This window comes from Achroia grisella, unplaced genomic scaffold, assembly GCF_030625045.1.
Source record: "Achroia grisella isolate CSIRO2021 unplaced genomic scaffold, CSIRO_AGI_Agris_v1 utg1470, whole genome shotgun sequence".
Classification (NCBI taxonomy): domain Eukaryota; kingdom Metazoa; phylum Arthropoda; class Insecta; order Lepidoptera; family Pyralidae; genus Achroia; species Achroia grisella.
Window position 1 is genome coordinate 140 of NW_026712639.1, and position 24,596 is coordinate 24,735.

At 35.4% G+C, this 24,596-nt stretch overlaps 1 protein-coding gene across 1 annotated transcript in view; it reads left to right on the plus strand.

The window, feature by feature from the left end:
- The first annotated feature begins 4,672 nt into the window (after positions 1–4,672).
- Positions 4,673–24,596, plus strand: part of LOC131855712 (major facilitator superfamily domain-containing protein 6) — a 28,426-nt gene continuing 8,502 nt past the window's right edge. The window contains exons 1-12 of the mRNA XM_059207012.1: positions 4,673–4,797; positions 6,994–7,070; positions 8,473–8,611; positions 11,975–12,191; positions 12,948–13,119; positions 16,169–16,383; positions 17,330–17,537; positions 17,887–17,984; positions 18,875–19,025; positions 19,464–19,648; positions 21,351–21,606; positions 23,696–23,907. Of these exons, the coding sequence (XP_059062995.1) occupies positions 6,998–7,070; positions 8,473–8,611; positions 11,975–12,191; positions 12,948–13,119; positions 16,169–16,383; positions 17,330–17,537; positions 17,887–17,984; positions 18,875–19,025; positions 19,464–19,648; positions 21,351–21,606; positions 23,696–23,907 (1,926 nt within the window). The 5' untranslated portion in view covers positions 4,673–4,797; positions 6,994–6,997. The remainder of the gene's footprint in view (positions 4,798–6,993; positions 7,071–8,472; positions 8,612–11,974; positions 12,192–12,947; positions 13,120–16,168; positions 16,384–17,329; positions 17,538–17,886; positions 17,985–18,874; positions 19,026–19,463; positions 19,649–21,350; positions 21,607–23,695; positions 23,908–24,596) is intronic.

A 24,596-nucleotide genomic window follows, 5' to 3' on the forward strand; every position in this document is an offset into this window, starting at 1 on the left:
GAACAGCCCCTTTGACACTGGCTGAAACAAATTAACCAAACCATACAATTATATACAAAAACACAAATGATTCGATTATAATAACATATAACATAATTATAATAATCCTGGACAATTCATATAGCGCCATCTATTTAAATTATTAACCGGGTCTTAACACGAATAATTTTATGGCAAATAAAGGTATTTACCTCTCTCGACGTTTCGACTAGGTTGCACTAGCCGTGGTCACGAGCTGACTGGAGTAACAGCGATGTCAATGTAGATAGGTGACAGCAGTTTTTTCTTCATCTACCGTCACTAGATTGTTTAACGAAAGTTCGCGACACACAGCACTCACGGTATCCGTACACTTATTGACTATTGATGCTACTGAACTTTGCTTGAATTTATTTATGACTGGATTCCACGCAGATGATAATTTTAAGCCATCCTCTCTGTTGAAATTGGGATGTTTTTTAATTTCAATCGCCTCCCGGACCATTCGTGGGTAATAGTGGCGATCAGTAGAGAGGACCTTAGGCGCATGTAGTTCAATCCAGTGATTTGTTCCTGCGTTCAGTAGATGATCGGCAATCGCTGATTTGTGTGGTTGTGGATTTTTAACCGCTGCGATGTGCTCTTTGACTCTCTCGGCTATTGATCGTTTTGTTTGGCCAATATAAGAGCTACCACAACTACAGTCAATTTTGTAGACACCTGGAGCTTCGTAAGGTAGCTTATCCTTTGATGAACATAAATTGTTCATTACTTTTGAGGGCGGATAATATAGTCTTAAACACGAAAGTTTAAAATTAACTAGCGCCATCTAGTTAGAAACTGTTATAGGTACTAGACAACAGGTCATTTTTTTTTAAATACGTACATAATGTACATACAAAACACCCAGACCGTTATAAACAATCATACTCATGACTACAAATGTATGTACCGTGCGAGGAATCGAACTCGTGACTGGTAAATCAGTAGATCAACAACACTGTCGGTTGTCTTTAATTAATATTTACATGCAAGCTATTTTATAATTCATGTGCCAGTATGAAAAAAAAGTATTTGATTTTATCTGTCAAATTATTGCACTAGCTATACCCTCGGTTTCATCAGCATGAATTTTATAGCCTATGTGTTATTCTGATGTATAAGCTACATTACTGTAAAGTTATATAACAAAATCTGTTCAGTAGTTTTTGCGTGAAAGAGTAACAAACATCCATCCATACTTACAAACTTTTGCGTTTATAATATTAACACTTTCCACTCCAATGTCAAGTGACATTCGACAGTGGAGTGGAAACCATCTTTTACCATCGCACCGCTCGCCATCGACAGGGAATTCATCCCTACACGCTCGAACCTAAGTGGTCTCGGACAGTGCGGTTTCAGAGGAGCTTCCTCCCGCGTACACTTAGGTTGTGGAATGAACTTCCTGCCGTGGTTTTCTCACGAGACTACAGCGGGGGTTTTTCAAGAAGGGTATATTAAGGTTTCTTAAGGGTCGGCAACGCGCACGTGACTCTCCTGGTGCTTCAGGCGTCAATAGGCTACGGTAACCGTTTACCATCAGACGGGCCGTATGCTTGTTTGCCACCATCATAGTATAAAAAAATAGTTCTCTTTCTGTCTAAAGTTTGATAGGAGTTTGCTATTGCAGCTGTATATACACACTCTAGTATAGAAGGTGCACCTACCTGCGCTAACAGTTTACGCTGGCGTGGCACTAGTGGAAGATAACAAGATGAACATGAGGTCAGGTCAGTTAGCCCATCGTGACAAATTCACCAGGAATTTATCACAACTGTTTCCATGGGGAACCGCCTGGAGGTCGAGGTCAAGTTGTATCCGTCAGACGGATTCGGACGACGGTTCAGCTTCCCTTCAGTTCAGTATAAAAAAACATAGTGTAATACTTCTTTTTTTTAGCGTGAAGCTGGTGGAATAAAGAGAAAAGAAAAGATAAAAAGAAAGAAAAGGGTTCATAACATGTGTGATTTTAACAATACACAGATCGAGATGTTTTATTAAAACATTTTATTTTGTATGCATTATTTTATATTACAGGGATTTGTGGGAGCAATGTATGAAGGTGTGGGTACATCTATAGGAAGCATGATCGGCGGTCAACTTTACAGCTCCTATGGTGGTTGGATCACATTCCGCTGGTTTGGCATCGGTTCTCTCGTCTTCTGTGTCTTACACGTCATCGCTCAATATATACTCAAACATAAAAATCAACATGTACTACACAGTGATTGATTATTGAAGGTTGGGACCTCGGGGTCCCTTTGTCCAGGCATTGACTCCAGGGGTAGAAACTCCCAAGTAATGGGGTAAAAGCTTTTTAGGGCGGCTTACTAATCTAATTTATGCTAGGGATTTCATAGAAAACAATATAACATGTTAACTTAACCTAACTTTACTTAATAACTGATAAGTTTATGTCTGTCTTAAACATTAACCGTAGTTCTAACGATATACACAGTAACAATATGTATATCTAACTTTTAGAGAAATGTTTTTAATAATTGACAATTATAAAAAATATGCAAAAATCACGCTTCTTTTCTTTATTAGTTTTACGACTCTGGTTACGTTTATTATTCTTATCGCGTCAGTGTTGCTATGCGTATTATTGTGAATAGTGAACTTCCATTTTAATTTCTCAAACATTGAAATATAAGATTTAGATGTATTACAGAAGCGACATGACTATAAAATATGTAGTTTAAAGTAATATTGGTATTGTTATTATTCATCTTAAACTATATTTGAATCTCTCAACGAAAGACTATAACATTTTCTTTGTAAATAGGCTTAGTCGCAAAGTATTTGGCGCTGAACTCGGTGGCAGTCTGGATATTTATTACGATTATATTATCTGTAACTTAAGTTATTCTATTAGTATTGTAAATAAATTTTAAAGTTATCCTAAACCATTTATAATCGACTAATTCAAATTATTGTAAAAATACTTAGCTTAGAACTAGTCAGTTTGTGTATATAATATTATTATTTGAAATTTAACGATTGTTTAATTTTAATAACACAATTATGCCATACTGTTAGAACGGCTTGCAATCGAAGTATGAGTATACATAAAAAAACGAATATAAGTATGTTTGAATATTTGAAAAGAGAGTGTGTTATGTCATCTTGTCTGCCATCGTATTGATGTATCCATATAACTTATCTATATTTTTGTATAAAACGTGTTTTTATCTTGATCAGAAATATATTTTATTTATCTATTATTTTATGTTGTTTACTTGAACACCACTAAAGTTACTCTGTTAACCTTTCGAATGTCCGTCGTCTGTCGCAGCGATCGAGAATGAAGAGGCGGTAAGCGCGCGCCAGTTGTACTTTTTCCAAATACGTTTGTCTTATATTGTTTTGAATAAGGATAAAATTGGTTAAAAAGAAGTCATGGTTTTACGGGCGGTAATACGGTTTAAGAGAGCTTCACAGAACTGTGTCAAAATGGTTCGAAGGATTAAAGTGAGGGAGTTCTGAAGAACCTCTGAACTTCTCAGAGGCTCCTCAGAAATTCCCTCACACATACTACTATTACAACTACTGTAAATCCACAATAAATCGACAGAAAACATCCTACTTTTATATGTATTTCTACGGGTATTTATACTAGATGTGGCTGCTAGTCTATTGGCCCTAATTTAATGGCTATTCGCGCCACTATTGCGGCAAATATTTGTGTTTTCTGATTATAGAATAGTGAATATATTTCTTCAATAAAAAAGAAAAGCAGTGTTTAGGCTCCCCTGTAAAGACCATGTAGTGATCAGGGGTATCGTGAATTAGTGGGGCGCTGGGATAATACTCAACTAAAAAAATACACACCAAAAACAGTGTCAGGGAATTCCCTATTCTGTTCGATAGACGCGCACATCCATTGGTTGATTAATCTCATTGTTGTCAGCCTTGTGATAGTTTTTTTTAATCTAAATATAGCCTATTGTTTTCAGTGGTGGCTGGGGCCCTAGAATGCAGCCCGTAAAAACCGTAGGTAGATCCGCCCCAGATTGTGATTAAAATCCTTGTCAGTACAAAAAAAAACAACGATGGTAGTAATTCTTGTTCTTATAATCTTTATTGAACATAATAAATGTAATTGAAATTAAAATAACACTCACTGCTAATTTTATTTATATTATCCCCGTATATTTCACTATATTATAGAAAAGAAGTCATATTTTTTTTAGTGTCAACATAATATCTATCTAAAATTTAAACCTTAGTAATAAATAAAAATTTTAAATATTTGTAGTGTCAATGTGTGTTGATAAACTTTTTTGCACACTTATGCAATTTCCAGAAAAAAAAGTATAATTTTATATCTTTGCCTTATTGCCAGTTTTTAAACTTCAGCATTTGCTGTCACTTTATTTGTCAGTATTAGAACGTCAGTATATAACTCGTGTCTTTGTCCACTTGTCAGTACGTCAGTATCTATCAGTTGGATTGTCAGTATAAAATGTCAGTATATAACTCGTGTCTTGTGGCTACTTGTCACTCTTGTCTGCTCTTGTCAGTCATATCACATTTATTGAATTGTGAACATGTTTTGAATAGTAGGTTATGAAATTAGAATTTTAGAATTATTTTTTAATTGTAAATAAAGTATTAAATATATAATCTTTTCTGTACAGTACAATGACCGAAGTGTTTATAATTACTTAGGAGTGTAAAGTGTATTGAATATTAATTTTCATTTGAAAAATTACAGTTTTGTCGGCAATTTTAGAAACGGTTGTTATAAGGAAGTGTTTCTGCAATTTAAAAGTAGGTAGTTTTCTTTGTACAAGGTTTGTATTAACAGGAGATTAAAGCCATATTATCCACTTAGAATAATTACTGCTACAGGCTTACCTTACCTTTTTATTATTAGTTTCTTAAGAATGAAATAAGTTTATATTTTCGCTAGCTTGAAACTTTAAATTATGACTCAAAACGTATATAATATTGTTTCATGTATATTATAATATTCGTAAATTGCATTAACGCTACGTACAGCGTTTTTAATAATTTAAATATTATATTTAAATACTTTTTTTATATGAATCTGTTTGCTACAGTGATCTAACTCTTTAATGAAAAATAATTCATCAATATCCAAGTGTCTAACTAGTATATAGTTATTTTACTATGCTCTTTAATTGGATCTGATTAATATAAGAGCAGAACTCTTGGAAGCGTAATGGAAAATGATAATCATCACATGCCTAAAGTGACATTTTATATATAGTTAGATAGATGTGCTCACTGGAAAAATATTTCTCCTCCCATAATCTGAGCTTATGCCACAGATGGTTGTACTGCTGCACTGAAAATCTACAGTAAGTTAGGAAAAACAACTTTGAGAAAATCACTTCTAATTAAAATTCACTTTTAAAATATCTTTATTCATGTAGGTCTATTACAGACTCTTATGATATGTCAAATCTACCATCAGTTCGGAATGATTTTGAGATGAGAAGAACTGACAAGAAACTCAGCTCGTAATCTTTCGTCAAATAAATGTTGTATAATACAATAATACATATTCATTTAAATTCAAATTTGGGAGAATAGAGTGACTACCAGCGTATGCTATTGCAAAAGGAACAAGTCTAATCAGTGTTCGTAATAAGAACAGACCAGTCCCCACAAGCAGCGCCCATTCACAAGTATGACGGATGAGCCATAGTGCACTCTACCATATTAGTAGGAGCACATTTGAAGTAGTTTTCTCAAAATTGTTATTCTCAATTTACAGCTTATGTAGCAGTCAATGTGTGCCATATTGTGTGCTGTAGGTGTATAACTAATTGTATTAGGTTGTTCGGAAAGTAATTTCTATTTTCACGGGTTCGCATCAACCAATGCCTTTATCAGCTTCAACCGGCCTTACCAAGGGTGGTGCAACTTCGACATCGAAATTTTGTGAACCAGTTCTGGCACTGGCGTACTGTTAACACACCTTCTCCACATACATTGGTCAATTTCTTTCTGGCTTGAACAGCATTTTTGCTCTTTTTGTAGTAAAACAGTATGATATGTCGAAAATGCTGCTTATTCCTCTCCATATGAAAACTACCGCGTAGAATTAATTGGAATTTTTCACGCCTTGCTATATGAGCTCTCAAAGCATATAAAAATTATATGGCTTTAGTCTGAAGTTGAGTGCAAAAAATACAATTAAATCCCAAGATAGGAAAAAACTAAATTACTTTCTGAACAACCTAATATTATAATAATTGATTTGCGTAAGAAATAAATTTTGAAACTTATTAAAAGTAAAAAGAATATTAGTGACAGAAATAAGGTTAAAATATTATATTTCAAACTGGGTCTTAACATGAGTATTCTTAAGGTAAATAAAGGTATATACTTCTCTTGATGTTTAAACTATTATAGATTGCACTAGACATGGTCACGAGAACCAACTCACAGTCAGTTAGACCTGGTTTATAATTTTTTTTGTTTTTCCTATTAGATATCTTGCATTCAGTCACGATTTCAGGATTATAGCAGCAGATGTGTATTTAACAGTAGAAATCTGTATATAACAGGTAGAGTGCCGCTCTCAGTTCAGTTCTCAGAGCAGATCCTCGTTCTTAAAAAGTCAGATCTGTCTGACTATCTTGTTCAAATATATCACACCTTTTCTTTAATCGACGCAAATTTTAATAATATATATTAAACAAGAATGTTTAAAAATGACTAAAATAATAGTAGTTTTCTTTAAGTTAAGTTCTTTAATGATGAAGCCATATATATAAGTAATAAAAATATTAGGAAAGAAATAAGCGAAATAAACTTGATGACATTGATACCTATACAAATATTTATCATATCAATAAAATAAATTTATATATATATATATATATATATGTATTGATAAAATGTATAATTATGTATATGATTATATATATGTAAACCATTGTAATTTCACATCAACTGAATTGATTGAAAATTATATGTTTTCTTTTGTTGCAGCTAAATGTTATCCTTTAATATGAAAGTGAACTATAGATTACTGCCAATTAAATTACATTTTTTCCTATTTAATGCAGGTGAGTTAAATTTCTAAACACCAATTCTTACCAATAATCCCACAAATGATTTTGTACATCTACCTCAGTCGACAGTCTGTTTGTAATTTCATATTGACAGGTTTCCACTAAATGCATATGATTCAAAATTAATTTATTCATGTAGGACATTTTAGCGCTTATGAACATAAAATTTTTACATTATTATTTTAATTTTTTCCCTAACGTCCAGTTTGGTATATAGATTGAAGAAGAACTGGCAAGAAACTCAATTGAATTACTTTTTCTTTTAAAAGCCAGTTTATATACAATGTATATTTATATAAGTAGGTAGTAGGTAGTCTATGTCTAACATTAAATGAAAATCCAGTGCATGAACAACTATTGCCATGCAGTTCGTCATTCAAGTAATCATTTAGTGAGTAATAGGCTTTGCTCAATAAATATGTTTTAACACATGTTTTGAATTTATTAAAGAAACTATATAACTATACTTTATGAAACTATATGTCGTACTTACACCAAAAATATAATTAAAAAATTTTTGTGTTGTCTGCTCTTGCTAATCTCTGAAACAGCTGGATTGATTTTCACAGGAATTCACTCACAGATAGCTAATATTATAAGGAGTAACTTAGCCTGGTTTTATTTTAGAAATCTTACAAATGTTATAAACAAGAAAGTTTGTGTGTGTATGAATGGATGATTGTTACTGTTGTCTTACTGTTTCATGCAAAACTACTGAACCGATGTTTATGTATATAGCGTATACATCAGAATAATACTTAGGCTGTAAGTGTGATGCAGACAAACTTCCACGGGTCAAGTATTATTTATTTTAACAAAATTTAGTTAAATTCTACAGGAAATTCAACAAAAGTGTTGAAATATAAGTTTATTTGAATAAAGATTTTTCTATTCTATTCTTTAATGGTTATTACTGAACACATGTAACTGTGTAACCATTTACCACAATTGCCTTAATAAACAAAATGGGTTTTAATAATTAAATAATAATCATCATCATCGCAGCCCGGAAGACGTCCACTGCTGGACATAGGCCTCCCCCAAAGATCTCCACGACGATCGGTCCTGCGCTGCACGCATCCCATGCCTTTCAGCGATCTTGACCAAATCGTCGGTCCACCTTGCTGGAGCCTTCCCACGCTGCGTCTTCCGGTCCGTGGTCGCCACTCGAGGACTCTACTGCCCCAACTATTAAATAATTAAATAATACTAAATATTATTTAATTATTAAAACCCAATATGTTTTGCCTCATTAGGCGTGCAAAATATATAAAATATTTTGCTTGCCTAAAGAGGCAAAACATAATGGGTCATTATATTACAATAACAACTAATGTAAACCTATGTTTATGGCAAATAAAATTGATTTGATTTGAACCATTTGCCTTTGTTACAGGAACGGCTCCGTTAGTGCCCTACCTTTCGACCTATGCACGCCAATTGGGATTTTCATCAGCAACTGTAGGTCTCATATATACAATACTGCCTATATTTGGACTCGTAGCGAAACCACTATTTGGTGTTATTGCTGATAAGTAAGTTAATTATTTGGTTTATTAAAAAATATATTATATGCACTTTTGTGCACTCAATTTAATTTTTTTCGAATTGTTCTATGCTATTGACCACAGTTGGTCTTTACAGCTTCACCGAATGATAGGGGGCGAGTACAGTATCATAATTTTTCAAACTATTCTAAAGCTGTCGTCTGCAGCTGGCCTTTACAGCTTGACCGAATGATAGGGGGCGAGTACAGTATCATATTTTTTTTAACTATTCTAAAGCTGTCGTCTGCAGCTGGCCTTTACAGCTTGACCGAAAGATAGGGAGCGAGTACAGTATCATAATTTTTTTAAACTATTCGAATGCTGTTGACCACAGTTGGTCTTTATAGCTTGACCAAAAGATAGGGAGCGAGTACAGTATCATAATTTTTTTAAACTATTCGAATGCTGTTGACCACAGTTGGTCTTTATAGCTTGACCAAAAGATAGGGAGCGAGTACAGTATCATAATTTTTTTAAACTATTCGAATGCTGTTGACCACAGTTGGTCTTTATAGCTTGACCAAAAGATAGGGAGCGAGTACAGTATCATAATTTTTTTAAACTATTCGAATGCTGTTGACCACAGTTGGTCTTTATAGCTTGACCAAAAGATAGGGAGCGAGTACAGTATCATAATTTTTTTAAACTATTCGAATGCTGTTGACCACAGTTGGTCTTTATAGCTTGACCAAAAGATAGGGAGCGAGTACAGTATCATAATTTTTTTAAACTATTGGAATGCTGTTGACCACAGTTGGTCTTTATAGCTTGACCAAAAGATAGGGAGCGAGTACAGTATCATAATTTTTTTAAACTATTCGAATGCTGTTGACCACAGTTGGTCTTTATAGCTTGACCAAAAGATATGGGGGCTAGTACAGTGTCATAATTTTTTTGAACTATTCTAATGCTGTTAGCCGCAGCTGGCTTTGACACCTTCACGGAATGATTGGGGGCGAGTACAAATGGAACTCCGATACGAGGACGATTTATGGAGCATCTGAACCTTAGTCTTAGAGCACCGTTAGGGGTTCGAACCTCATTTCTGACCGTCGTAATTTCGGTGCCCGTTTGAATTGGCCGGGGGTTCGATCGAAGAGGAAATGTCTTCAATGTCATTTCATCACATTACTATCATGCTTGTTTCTACTATGTTGTGTTATATGATAGCCCTGGTAGTCTAGTATTTTAGCACACTGCCTCCCTTACGATGGTTATAAGTTCGATTCCTCACATGATGCATATATTTGTATTTATGAGTATGATTGTTTGTATCAGACTGGGTGTTTTCTATATATATTATGTATTTACAAAAGAAATTTTCTACAATATTCCTATCAGTTGTCTAGTGTCCATAACAGAAGCTAGCATTGTCTACGATTTTATATAATATTGATCTTACTAATATGATAAACTCGAAAGTTTGTGAGTATGGATGGATGTTTGTTACTCTTTCACGCAACAACTACAGAATTGATTTTAATTTCACTTTACAATGCTATAGCTTATACATCAAAATAACTCATAGGCTATCAATTTCTGGGGACAGCTAGTGAAATAAATAAATTAAATACATATTATTCAACAAAAAGTGCCAAATGCATATTTGTAAATGTATTTCGTAGCAACCAAATGTATGCAATAACCATATGTATTTCGTAGCCGAAAAAGGTATTTATGTATATAATAATAATTAACATTTGCATAGATAATAATAATTCCATTATATTGTACAATTTATTATTTGATAAACGATTCACAATTTGGTACTTATCTTAATCTACGTCATGGATGATCAACACGCGGCCCGCGGTCCGCTTGCGGCACGTAAAACATGTCTATGCGGCCCGCACAGCATTTTTATAATTGAATTTATTTAATCTACTTCCTCGTATCAATGTATTGTTAATAAATAAAATTAATTATAACAAAATGATGGTATAGTAAACCGAAACAATTTTTTGTGACTCGTTTCTGACTTGTCAGCTTCTTGTACAAACATACCATATGAACATTTGTATTAAAATACGGAAACTTTACTATTTTATATTTTTAATTGAATCTTATTATATATAATTCTCGTGTAACTAAGTTAGTTACCATACGCCTCCGAAACGGCTTGACTGATTTTTATGAAGTTTTATGTGCATATTCAGTAGGTCTGAGAATCGGCTATCTATTTTTATATCCATAAGTGATAAGGGTTGTCCAACCCTAACATTATTTTTATTTTCTTATAATATGGTGTTAAAAATTACGTACGACCCTAAATTTTCAGCATTCCATCATAAACACTTATTTTTTAATAGCAATTTTAATTTATATGGCAAAACAATGTTTGTGGGTTCAAGTTGTGTTTACGATAACTTCCGCATGTAACCGACATATAACGTGCGTCCCGCAAAAAAAAATTTCATTCGCCCGTTGTTAAAAAAAGTTCATACAAATAGACAGTGCGGCCCGCCAAAATAAATTTGAATTGGCCCATTGTTTAAAAAGGTTGGTCAGCCCTGATCAACATAATGCTTTAATATGGGCTATGTTATATGTACTCATAGCTGTTTTCAGTCTATTAAATACAGATATGTAATGTAATTGGATCATATCACACATCACCTCGTTTATCATAGTAACAATTGCTAAGTTGATTAGAGAACTATAAAAATATATATGCATATACAGACAATAATAATATACGTAGTGTAATCATATAAAACCGTAAAATACGGTAATATTTTACCGTATTCTACGGTTTCGCACGCTGTTTATTTTTCTTTATAAATTTAGGAACGTTTTTTCTTATTTGTAAAGTTAGTCTACAGTAGACTAAAAAGAATGGATATTAAAACCTACTGCAATCTTTAATAATATTATAAAGGCGCAAGTGTCTGTTTCTCAGGGTTTCACGCCAAAATTACTGAATCGATTTGAATTAAATTTGGTACACATATAGTTTAGACCCTGAGAATGAATATAGGCTACTTTTGAATGCCAAAAAAGGGTTGTAAGGGGTTGAAAGGAGGGATGAAGGGTTTAATGGATGTATCATCATGTTAGCTAGAAGTTTAAGTGAATAAATAACCCTGGACAATTAACATAGTGCCATCTTATCCCACGGTAAGCAGAACTTGTGTAATGGTTATTAGACAACTGATATAAATACTTATTTTTTTTTATAAATACATACATAATATAACATAGAAAACACCCAGACCGATACAAACAATTATACCTATGAATACAAATGTACTGTGTGAGGAATTGAATCCGCGGACCAACAGAAGTAAAGCGGTGTCATAAACCACTAGACCACCGAGGCCGACAAAAGTACATTTATATTTTTCTTTTCAGATACAAAATACAAAAACCAGTTTTTATTATATTCCAAATAATAACGATAGTAAGTTTCTCGGCTATATACTTCATACCGGGGAGTCGAACTGCTACCACTGTCCAGCTGGATTGTGGAGATGGTGTCACAGTTCTGAAGAGTTGTCAGGAAGGAGGGTCTATAGATGAGTGCAAGGTTAATACACTGAGCAAACAAAATGAGACTGCATTATGTGAGGTAAGTATTGGATGCTGCGGGATATACTCGTATTTGACAGCGCTGTTGAGGCACCTAAGCCCTTTTATCACCCTTTATGTCCACACAGATTCTGTGTTGATTGTCACCTGCCTCTTACTTGTTAATGTGTATTTATTTAACAAAGCAACATACAAGTTTTCTGCTCTTTTTTCTGATGGTGCATCAGCGTTCAGAATGAGTGATAGAATATGATAATAAATATGATAATAATAATCTCAGGACAATTCACACAGCGCCATCTAGACCCAAGTTAAGCTAACTAAAGCTTGTGTTACGGGTACTAGCTAACTGATACAAATACATAGATATATTTTTTTTCGTAAATACATATATATTATACATAGTAAACACCCAGACCGATACAAACAATCACACTCATGAATACAAATGTTTGTACCGCGCTAGGAATCCAACCCGCGACCATCGGATAGTAAAGCGGCATGCTATACCACGAGACCACTGAAGCCGAATAAAATATTACTTCAAAAGTTTATATTAAACTTATTTGAATAAAGATTATTTCCATTTCTAATCAAATTCTTTATACATCTAGGACATTTTAGCCGTTTATGAACGCAAAATTTTTTATATTAACCATTTTTTCTACCGTTCAGTTCAGTATACAGATTCAATTGAGAAACAAAATTTCTTTAAACGCCATATTATTTACATTGCCAACATCAAAATATGAGGAATATCATTCCTACAAGTGTCTATAATGTTTATTTTCTTCAGATGAACTGCGACATGTCGTCTCCGAAGATGTGGCAGACTGTATGCGAACATTGGCACATACCAGAGTACTGTTACAGTGGCACCAACAATTTAAGATACTCCTCACATGTGGGTAATATCACGGTTCAAGGAGAATGTGCCAACATTGCGACTAATGACGTCATTTTAGACGGTGAGACTTATCACATTAGATTAACTTCATCTGCTTCTTCCTTATCATTTTCTTGGTCGGCGTAATGTGTTTTTTCGCTACCATATATGTATCTCTACTATGCTTCACCATATACTGGAGATCACTCTATTCTCCCAAGTTTGAGTATACTTTTCATCACGCTACGATCAATAGGAGCAGGTTATAGTATACTTTTCATCACGCTACGATCAATTGGAGCAGGTTATAGTATACTTTTCATCACGCTACGATCAATAGGAGCAGGTTATAGTATACTTTTCATCACGCTACGATCAATAGGAGCCCGTTATAGTATACTTTTCATCACGCTACGATCAATAGGAGCAGGTTATAGTATACTTTTCATCACGCTACGATCAATAGGAGCAGGTTATAGTATACTTTTCATCACGCTATGATCAATAGGAGCAGGTTATAGTATACTTTTAATTACGCTACGATCAATAGGAGCAGAGAAGACACTCCAATTTTATTTATATGTATAGATTTGAGATTGTTATAGGACTTTTGAATACCGAAAAATAATGGTAATAATGTTTTTGAAGAAAATATCTAACTTAAAATCCATAGCGCTGACAATATTATCTGATGGCACTAAAATGAGTGCGTAGCGGTTTCTATGTTGATTATCGCATGCGTCTTACTTGTTATTGTGTAATTATTTAAATAAAAAAAACATCTATTCAAAAGAGCAACATGTGGATGGATGTTTCTGGCTCATTCTTCTTGTGATGAATCTGCATTCCGAAAGAGTGGTAGAATCAAAAATATGACTATTCAAAAGTGCTTGTAATGAGTTTATCTGAAAAAAGATTATTTACTATTTCCTAAATTTAAAAATTAATCGCGGTCGTTGCATCAACTAGTTTGAAATATAAAATATGAATAGCAATCTCTTATCGTATCGCTATTAATTATAAATGTTATGTTTTCTCTATATACTAATTGCCGTGTCATTCATTTGTTACTGCACAATTTTTCTAGTAATCTCTTGCTATATTCGTGTACCTCTATACATCTATAATTGAGGGCAAAGGATTGTTATATTCGCGGATTATTAGCTATGTTGCTATACTAGCTGTGCCCTCGTGGAATAGTAAGTTTGGATAACATAAAATATTTAATAATCTAACCCAAAAAAGGCAGGAAATAAGTTTCGTCGTTCCAGCTTAAGTAAATAGGAATTTCAAACTCTCAGTCTCTTTTTAATTTGACATATTTAAGGGTTAAAGTTTTTACAAACTTTGAATGTCATATTTATTAATATTTTTATAAACTTTGAATGTTGTATTTAATCAACAGTTTAAGAAATAAGTTTCACTCTAGCTTTGGGAAACACAAAAATAAAATAAGTCAATAAAATATGTTTAGGGGTATAAAAAATACATAACAACCTATTAACCCACCGAATATACAATTATAATTTCATCAAAATCAATTCAGTAATTTAAGATTAATAGCAAATAATGTGATACGATATTTTTTATTCTAAGTTGGATTAAGATATTTATTACTATCAAATGATGGCCTATTTTTTTTTATGAATGATAATGTAACAAAAATCCATCCAACCGTACATCGACAATCGTATACCCGCGTTATAGAAATAGAAATAATCTTTATTCAAATAAACTTAATATAAGCACTTTTGAATAGTCACATTTTTTTATTTTACCACTCATTCGGAAAGCTGTCTCATCATAAGAAGAATGAGCAAGAAGCTTATGTATAATATTTTTTAGAGAATGATAGTGGAATGCTGCACCCGCCTGCGCTAACGGTTTACGCTGGCGGGGCGCCAGTGGAGGATGATAAGATGAGCATAAGGCCAGATCAGTTAGCTCATCGGGACAAAGTCACAAAGAATTTATCACGATGGTTTCCAGGGAGATCCGCGTGGAGGTCAATCATCTGCTTCTTCCTTATGCCATTTATTTGTGGTCGGCGTAATATGTCGTTCTCTTCCATTCATCTCTGTTCGCAGTCATCTCGTTGTTTACTCCCTTTCTCACCATATCATCTTTCACACAGTCCATCCATCTCTTTTTCGGTCTTCCTCTACTCTTATAACCATCCACATTCATATGTAACACCGTCCTTAGGATATGATTTTCATTCCTACGCATTACATGCCCATACCACGATAGACGATTACTCTTTAACCTCTCCGACATCGGTGCCACTTTAATACTTCCTCTGATGTATTCCGCGTAGAGGTCAATGATATGGTACATTGCTAGTAATGAGATCATTAATCCACGTTACTAACAAGCCCCTTCTCCCAAATGATGGCCAATCTTAAACCAACTTGACGCCGTAAGAAACATTTAAGCGGAGTGATCTTATAGATCAGTATTACACTCTTTATAACGACGATACTCGTCCGAGCGACACCAAATTGTCATCGAAGGTCGACCTGTACTCCATCGTTTACCATTAAAAAAAAAGTCCGATCGGTCGTTCGAGTTTCGATCGGTAGTTCGAGTTTTTAAGAATAAACGCGCTCCGCTCAACATGAGACCTGGTGTAAACAACACACAGATAAGTCTAGTTATTATAAACTATACATATAAATCAAATTAGAGTGTCTGTTTGTAATTTTGATATAAACATACATACATTTTAGGGTCGGCAACGCGCAAGTGATACCCCTGGTGTTTCAGGCGTTCATAGGCTACGGTAACCATTTACCATGAGATGGGCCGTATGCTTGTTTGCAACAATAGTAGTATAAAAAAAAACATACTACATGCATATGAATATAAATACGGTATATACACCAAAATAACATTTTTTAAAAATTTTGTCTTTCTGTCTGTCTGTTTGTTTGTTCCGGCTAATCTCTGAAATGGTTGGATCGATTGTGACGGGAATTTATTGGCAGCTGATGTAATAAGGAGTAACATAGGCTACTCATATTTTAGAAAAATTCAGTAGGTAATTAACTTTTTTTTGTTAAATTCCACGCCACGAAGTTGCGGGTACATATATATTTACATATTTATATGTATTTAATAACTATTTGCAGGTTACAAGTACAACCCGCAATGTCGAACGGGCGGAGGTTTTGTAAACATCAGCCATCCATGCACTCTCAACTGCACAAACGATATGTTATCCGGAGTATTGGGATATCATAAAACAGATATGATATGTTTGGACAGCACCCTCAATTATCGTTACTGCACCAACGATACAGCGCAGCTGACAGTGTTGAGCAACGACATGGAGAGCGAATGCACGGTAAATGTTTTTTTTATACTTCAGGGATCAATCGAGCATGTGGCTCACCCGATGGTAAGTGATTACCGCCGCCCATGAGCACCCGCAACACCAATGGTATAGCAAGTACGTTGTCGTCCTTTAGGGAAAATACTCTCTGCTACCAAAATGTTAGGGAAAGTACTATGTATATATATAGGGAAAAATATGTGTGGAAGCGTCTGTCACGTACCTGTATGGTTCTGCGGATTTCTTGGGCTTCAGGGTCTCGAAGATATCTTCGCTAGCTTTCCAGTTTCACAGTAGGTTTAACACGGTTCTAATTTATTTTAATTCACAACACAATGCGCGCTCGCGTCATGGCCGCTGTACGGTCAGTTCAGTACTGTAGATAAGGGAGGGGAACAGAAACCGCGGGAACACAAACTAACGGACTCTAATATAATAATCTGTGCTAACGATGGTACAGGGTAGATTTTGAACAAAAAGGAATAAGCTCTTTTCTTGAAGGTTTCAATATCGTATCGGTTCGGAAATACCATTGCTGGAAGGTGATACCACAATGTGGTTGTGCGCAAAAAGTTTCTAGTAGATGATCAGGATGGTATTTTAGTTACTGGCGGGTGGTACGGTGGTGAAACTCAGCAGCTGGTATTAATCCGAACAATTCTTCAGAACACTTCCCGTGATATATGCGGTAGGTATTTTTATATTGATACAAATAAATATATAACAGTATGTATATGTACCCTCCTTACGTACTTTTTTTTTTTGGTTCGGTTTTTCCCTTTTTAGGGAAAGGCAAAAGGACTCAGCCCATACAGCCATTGTCCTTACGTACTGTTATAGACATGGAAGAAATATAACCGTGATACTCCTGAGGGAAACAACAAATGAATCAATTTTGTTTTACCACTCATTCGGAACGCAGTCTCATCACAAAAATAATTATATTTTGTTAATACAGGCGTCCTGCGAGTTGGTACAACCGTGGCAGCTCATGGAGTTATGCGACAGTTGGCAAGCGGATGTAGCCAGGAGTTGCCAGCCGAAAATGAGGTCTGGTGAAAGTTTCCCGACCAATTTAACCTTCACGGGCACCGTGCTGCCATCTACCGCCATCATTATAGGCGAATGTTTCTATGTTCAACTTAATCACATAACATTACCAGATGGTTAGTACATCTATACATATAAATAAAATTGGAGTGTCTGTTTGTAATATATTATAGTATTTAATAACCGTTTTTACTACAATATAAATATGGTACATACACTAACTAACTACATACACGAAATAACATTTTTTACCATTTTTGTCTGTCTGTTTATTCCGGCTAATCTCTGAAATGGCTGCACCTATTTTGATGGAACTTTTATAGGCAGGTAGCTAATGTAATAAGGAATAACGTAGGTAACGTACTTTTATTTTAGAAAAATAAAGTTATATTCCGCGCGGACGAAGTCGCGGTATAAAGCTAGTTTATTTTTTTTATATTACCATCCCCTGTTTATTGTTTACAGGTTCAATTCACTACCCCATCTGTAAATCAAAGGCGATATATCAACTAGAATATGAACTATTCCACGCGTCTTGTGAAATTAACTGTAACAATAGTCTGGTATGTATAATTTATGACGACCTAAGTGGTCTAGCGGTCCAGCACACCGCTTTACGACCGATGGTCGCGGGTTCGATTCCTCGCACGGCACCAACATTTGTATTCATGAGTATGATTGTTTGTATCGGTCTGGGTGTTTTCTATGTATAATATGTATTTATTTACAAAAAAAAATATCTATGTATTTGTATCAGTTATCTAGTACCCGTAACACAAGCTTTAGCTAGCTTAACTTGGGTCTAGAATAGTCTAGATGGCGCTGTGTGAATTGTCCTTAGATTATTATTATTATAACTTACGGTAATACAATAATGACCAAAGAGGCAGCACTGGCTGGCAGAATATTTATTTTATACATTTATAAATCCATTCCATCATTCCTAATATGCACTGCCAAAGAGTGGAACACACTTCCAGCTTTTGTGTTCCCGGAGATATACAACTCCGGATTCTTCAAGTTTATGGTGAATAGATATATCTGGGTAAGCGAGCTACATCCTAGGTCTTACCATCATTTACCATTAGATGAGGTAAGAGCTTGGTCTTACCTCTTACTTGTTATACCGTAATTATTTATATAAAAAAGCATCTATTAAATAGACCAACACACAAGTTTCTTGCTTATTCTTCTTGTGCTGAATCTGCATTCTGAATGAGTGGTAGAAAAAAAACATCTTTTAAAAAGAGCAACACACAAGTTTCTTGCTCATTCTTCTTTTGCTGAATCAAATGCAAACCCTATATTGATAAAAAAAAATACTTCAATTTTGTAATAAGCTTTTTTTAACAAAGAAAATATTTTATAACACATTTGATTTTTTTTTCTGGCAGATTCAGATATAGATGTAAGTGAATAAACAACTATTTTATGATAATTTTCTCAATTTCAGTTAAATGAAATTTTCGATGCGGCATCCGATAATAATGATAGTACAGAATACACGAAGGAGTTCTGGCTGTTCTTCATGTTGATGATCACGAGTTGGATTGGACAGGCGGTTGTAGTCACATTTGCTGATGCAATATGTTTCCATTTACTAGGTAATTACACTTTTCATTTTTTAGTATAAGCACAAATGAGCTTGCGGCTCACGTGACGGTAAGTGACTACACCTCGCCGGCCTCGATGATCTAGCGGTATGACACACCGCCAAACTTCGTCGCCGGTTCGATTCCTCACACGGCACAAACATTTGTATTCGTGAATATGATAGTTTGTAACTGTCTGGCTGTTTTCTATGTATACTATATATGTATTTACGACAAAAAACCTATGTATTTGTATCAGCTGTCTAGTGCCCATAACACAAGGTTTAGCTAGTTTCACTTGGGTCTAGATGGCGCTGTATGAATTGTCCTGAGATTATTATTGCTTATATATAATTTTTTATGTCACAATATTACACCACCTCCTCCGAAACAGACAGTGAATTTATTTTATACTATGTAATGATAATGATCATATCATTTTGTTCTCAGGTGACAAGATTTCACATTATGGTAAACAAAGACTATGGGGCTCCGTTGGTTTTGGTATATTCTCATTAACAACAGGAGCTCTTATAGACCTGTTCAGTGAGGGAGCGTACAAAAACTATGCTATTGCATTTCTCCTTATGTTCGTCTTTATGTGTGGAGATGTTGCAGTATCGTGTTTTTTGAAAGTAAGTTGGTAGAAATAGAAATAATCTTTATTCAAATAAACTAACTTGAATAGTCATTTTCTTTGATTCTACCGCTCATTCGGTATGCAGATTCAAAACAAGAAGAATGAGCATAAAATTTGTGTGTTGCTCTTTTAAATGAATATTGTATTAATTAGATTTATTAATGTAAATCTAATTAATACAATATGTATTTAAAGGTTTAGGCATGCGACAATCAACATAGAAACCGCTACGCACTTAATCCCTGTTCAATCAGATAACATTGTCAGCGCTATGAATTTTAAGTTAGATATTTTCTTCAAAAACATTACTAACATTTATAAATTATTTTATTTATTGTAACAATCAAATCTATACATATAAATAAAATCGGAGTGTCTGTTTGTAATATTCATATAATCGTTTTTTACTACATGCATATAGATATAAATTGTTATTTTTATTTTTAAAAATGTTATTTTGGTGTAAGTTCCGTACATACACCAAAATAATATTTTTTTACAATTTTTGTCTGTCTGACTGTCGGTCTGTTGGTTCAGGCTAATCTCTTCAATGGCTGGACCAATTTTGACGGGACTTTTTTCGTAGGTAGCTGATATGATAGGGAGTAAACTTAGGCTACTTTTATTCTAGAAAACTAAAATAAAATTCCACGCGGACGAAGTCGCGGGAACAGCTAGCCTTTCTATAAAATGGTGATTATTTTGTCGCCTGTACAACACAGTTATCAAGTCTGAATTGACAAAGAGGTCTGAAAGTTAAAAATAAGATTTTTTTTAAGATGACAGTCATATTTCGTAGGTACAATGAGAATGGTTGCAAATATTATATATTACTAGCTGTTGCCTGCGACTTCGTCTGCGTTTTAGTCGTTTTTAGTAAAATTAGTAGCCTATGTCCTTCCTCACGGTTCAGTGGTTTTGATGTGACATTTAGCGTCACTACTCTGCTCCTATTGATCGTAGCGTGATGAAAAGTATACTATAACCTGCCCAGGAGTATGAAGAATAATTGTACCAAGTTGCGTTAAAATCCGTCGAGTAGTTTTTATTTCTATACCGAACATACAGACAGACAGACAGACAAAAAGACAGTTTGATTCCTCTCATAGCAACATTTGTATTCATGAGTACGATTGTTTGTATCGGTCTGGATGTTTACTATGTATATTATGTATGTATTTATAAAAATATATCTAAGTATTTATATCAGTTGTCTAGTACCCATAACACAAGTTCTGCTTACCGTGGGACACAATGGCGCTATACTTTGCAATGCTATCCAAGAAGATGCACTATTTCACGCGGACAAAGTCGCGTCACCTAGTGTATGTATATCAAGTTACATCAGTAGTATAAAAGCTGTCGCTGTCTGTCCCTATGTATGCTTAAATCTTTAAAACTGCGCAACGGATTTTGAAGCGGTTTTTTTATATAGATAAAGTGATTCTAGAGGAGTTTATATATATAATACATGTACACCCGGGCGAAGTCGGGACGAGTAGCTAGTACTTTATAATAATCTAAATACATGCCAATTTAATTAAAAGTTCTTCTCAATTGGATCTATATACCGAACTGGACGGTAGGGGAAAAAATATAATGTATAAACTTGACGTTCATAAGCGGCTAAAATGTCCTACATGAATATGTGATTTTTGAATTTGAATTTAAATTTAAAAAAGTAAAATATTTTTCAGACGGATACAACAAAAATGTCCATGAATATCTTAGCGGATGTTGGTACACTGTTGTCGTCGCTGCCAACATTTGTATTTATACTGTGGACGATAGCTGTGGGGCTGAGTACTGCACTGATATGGCAGTTTCTGTTCTGGCATCTGGAGGATATAGCAGCGATGACCTGTGACGGGTCGGATTATATCAAAACCCTGCAGGGGCTTGTTAGTGCGATACAAACGTTCGGTGGAGAGATACCGTTCATGTTTGTTTCCGGTGAGTCATCAACAGAAGGAACGCCATCGACAGAATCCATCCCTAATCTGGAACTTAAGTGGTCTCGGACAGTGCGGTTTCAGAGGAGCTTCCTCCCGCGTACACTTTGATTGTGGAATGAACTTCCTGCCGAGGTTTTCTCGCGAGAGTACTACATGGGGTTTTTTAAGAAGGGTATATTAAGGTTCAGAGGAGCTTCCTCCCGTGTACACTTTGATAGTGGAATGAACTTCCTGCCGTGGTTTTCTCACGAGACTACTGCATGGGGTTTTTTAAGAAGGGTATATTAAGGTTCAGAGGAGCTTCCTCCCGCGTACACTTTGATTATGGAATGAACTTCCTGCCGAGGTTTTCTCGCGAGAGTACTGCATAGGGTTTTTTAAGAAGGGTATATTAAGGTTCAGAGGACCTTCCTCCCGTGTACACTTTGATTGTGGAATGAACTTCCTGCCGTGGTTTTCTCACGAGACTACTGCATGGGGTTTTTAAGAAGGGTATATTAAGGTTCAGAGGAGCTTCCTCCCGCGTACACTTTGATTGTGGACTGAACTTCCTACCGAGGTTTTCTCACGAGACTACTACATGGGGTTTTTTAAGAAGGGTATATTAAGGTTCAGAGGACCTTCCTCCCGTGTACACTTTGATTGTGGAATGAACTTCCTGCCGAGGTTTTCTCGCGAGAGTACTACATGGGGTTTTTTAAGAAGGGTATATTAAGGTTCAGAGGAGCTTCCTCCCGCGTACACTTTGATTATGGAATGAACTTCCTGCCGAGGTTTTCTCGCGAGAGTACTGCATAGGGTTTTTTAAGAAGGGTATATTAAGGTTCAGAGGACCTTCCTCCCGTGTACACTTTGATTGTGGAATGAACTTCCTGCCGTGGTTTTCTCACGAGACTACTGCATGGGGTTTTTAAGAAGGGTATATTAAGGTTCAGAGGAGCTTCCTCCCGCGTACACTTTGATTGTGGACTGAACTTCCTACCGAGGTTTTCTCACGAGACTACTACATGGGGTTTTTTAAGAAGGGTATATTAAGGTTCAGAAGACCTTCCTCCCGTGTACACTTTGATTGTGGAATGAACTTCCTGCCGTGGTTTTCTCACGAGACTACTGCATGGGGTTTTTAAGAAGGGTATATTAAGGTTCAGAGGAGCTTCCTCCCGCGTACACTTTGATTGTGGACTGAACTTCCTACCGAGGTTTTCTCACGAGACTACTACATGGGGTTTTTTAAGAAGGGTATATTAAGGTTCAGAGGAGCTTCCTCCCGTGTACACTTTGATTTTGGAATGAACTTTCTGCCGAGGTTTTCTCACGAGACTACTGCATGGGGTTTTTAAGAAGGGTATATTAAGGTTCAGAGGAGCTTCCTCCCGCGTACACTTTGACTGTGGAATGAACTTCCTGCCGAGGTTTTCTCACGAGACTACAGCATGGAGTTTTTCAAGAAGGGTTCTTAAGGATCGGCAACTCGCATGTGACACCCCTAGTATTTCAGGCGTCTAGGCTACGGTAACAGTTTACCATCAGATGGACTGTATGTTTGTTTGCTATTTACGTGGTCTAAAATGACATTAATTTATTGTCAATGTTTTTCTATTTATATTTTTCCGAATATGAATTGGATCGCGATCTGTGGTCGACCTTATAAGGTGGGTCCGGCCGAATTGTTGTTTTTTCGGACTACTCTAATGCTGTTGATGCAGCTTGTCTTTAAAGCTTAACTGGCCGAGTGCAATTGGCACTATACTTTTTTTTATTGGGGGTTTGGGCTGTTACCAGATCCTATATCCGAAACCTTATGTCCGAAATTTTATATCCATAACATCCCTGCTGCCAACGATTAATGGAAGTACTTATGGAGCGGCTAAAGGCCAACTCTTGCTTAACGGATACGACCCTAATCTGAGGGCACCACTAGGGATTCGAACCTTGTCTCTGGCCGTCGTAATTTAGATCCCCGTCGTAGTTTGAATCGGTTGGGGGATTGATTGCAGGGAAAACCTTGTTCCTATTTATATCGGCATATTACATAATCCATTTTTTATAACTATACCATATATAATAGTATATTTTTTTATTTCTAGGATATATTCTAAGGAAAGTGGGACATATCAGAATGATGAGCCTGGTGCTGTTCGCGTTCGGTGTGCGGTTCCTGCTGTACTCTGTGCTCAGTAATGCGTGGTGGGTGCTGCCCATAGAGATGCTGCAGGGCATCACCTACGGCATGTTCTACCCCACCATGACGTCTTACGCAAACGCAATCGCACCGGCCGGTGCTGAAACCACTGTTCAGGTAACAATACTGTTATGTTAACTTAAGATACTATGATTGTTTTAATACAAAGATACTGTTAATTTTTTTTTTTTGCGTTTTGTTACTGCTTGGTACGCGACAAAAAGGAAGAGTGTTTTTAAATGAAACTGTGACCTCTTCTCATGAAGCGTTTATTGCAACAACTTAACGATCTAACTATGCTATGTCTAATGTATCAGGGTTTAGTCTAATGTTTCAAGGTTTAGTCTAATGTTTGAGGGTTTCAATAAAAGAATTATCTATCTATCTAACTGTTGTAACTGGCTAATCAGATATGTATTTTGTATTCTAAATTTGTATTTGATTTTATAGTTCTTTTATATTACATTCTTGTATTTGATATTTCAATTCCTTTTTTTTATTCCTAATTGTCAGGAGTCTATATAAATATATTTTCTCCGTTTACCTAGTCTTTTTTCTTATTACTACAACACTAACTATCCTATGTCTAATGTTTCAGGGTTTTTTTTTTTTTAGTGGATGATAATGGAATGGTGTTCCCGCCTGCGCTAACGGTTTACGCTGGCGGGGCACCAGTGGAGGATGATAAGATGAACATGAAGTCAGATCAGTTAGCCCAACGTGACAAATTCACCAGGAATTTATCACGATGGTTTCCAGGGGGAACCGCGTGGAGGTCAACCTGACATGGTACATTGCTAGCAATG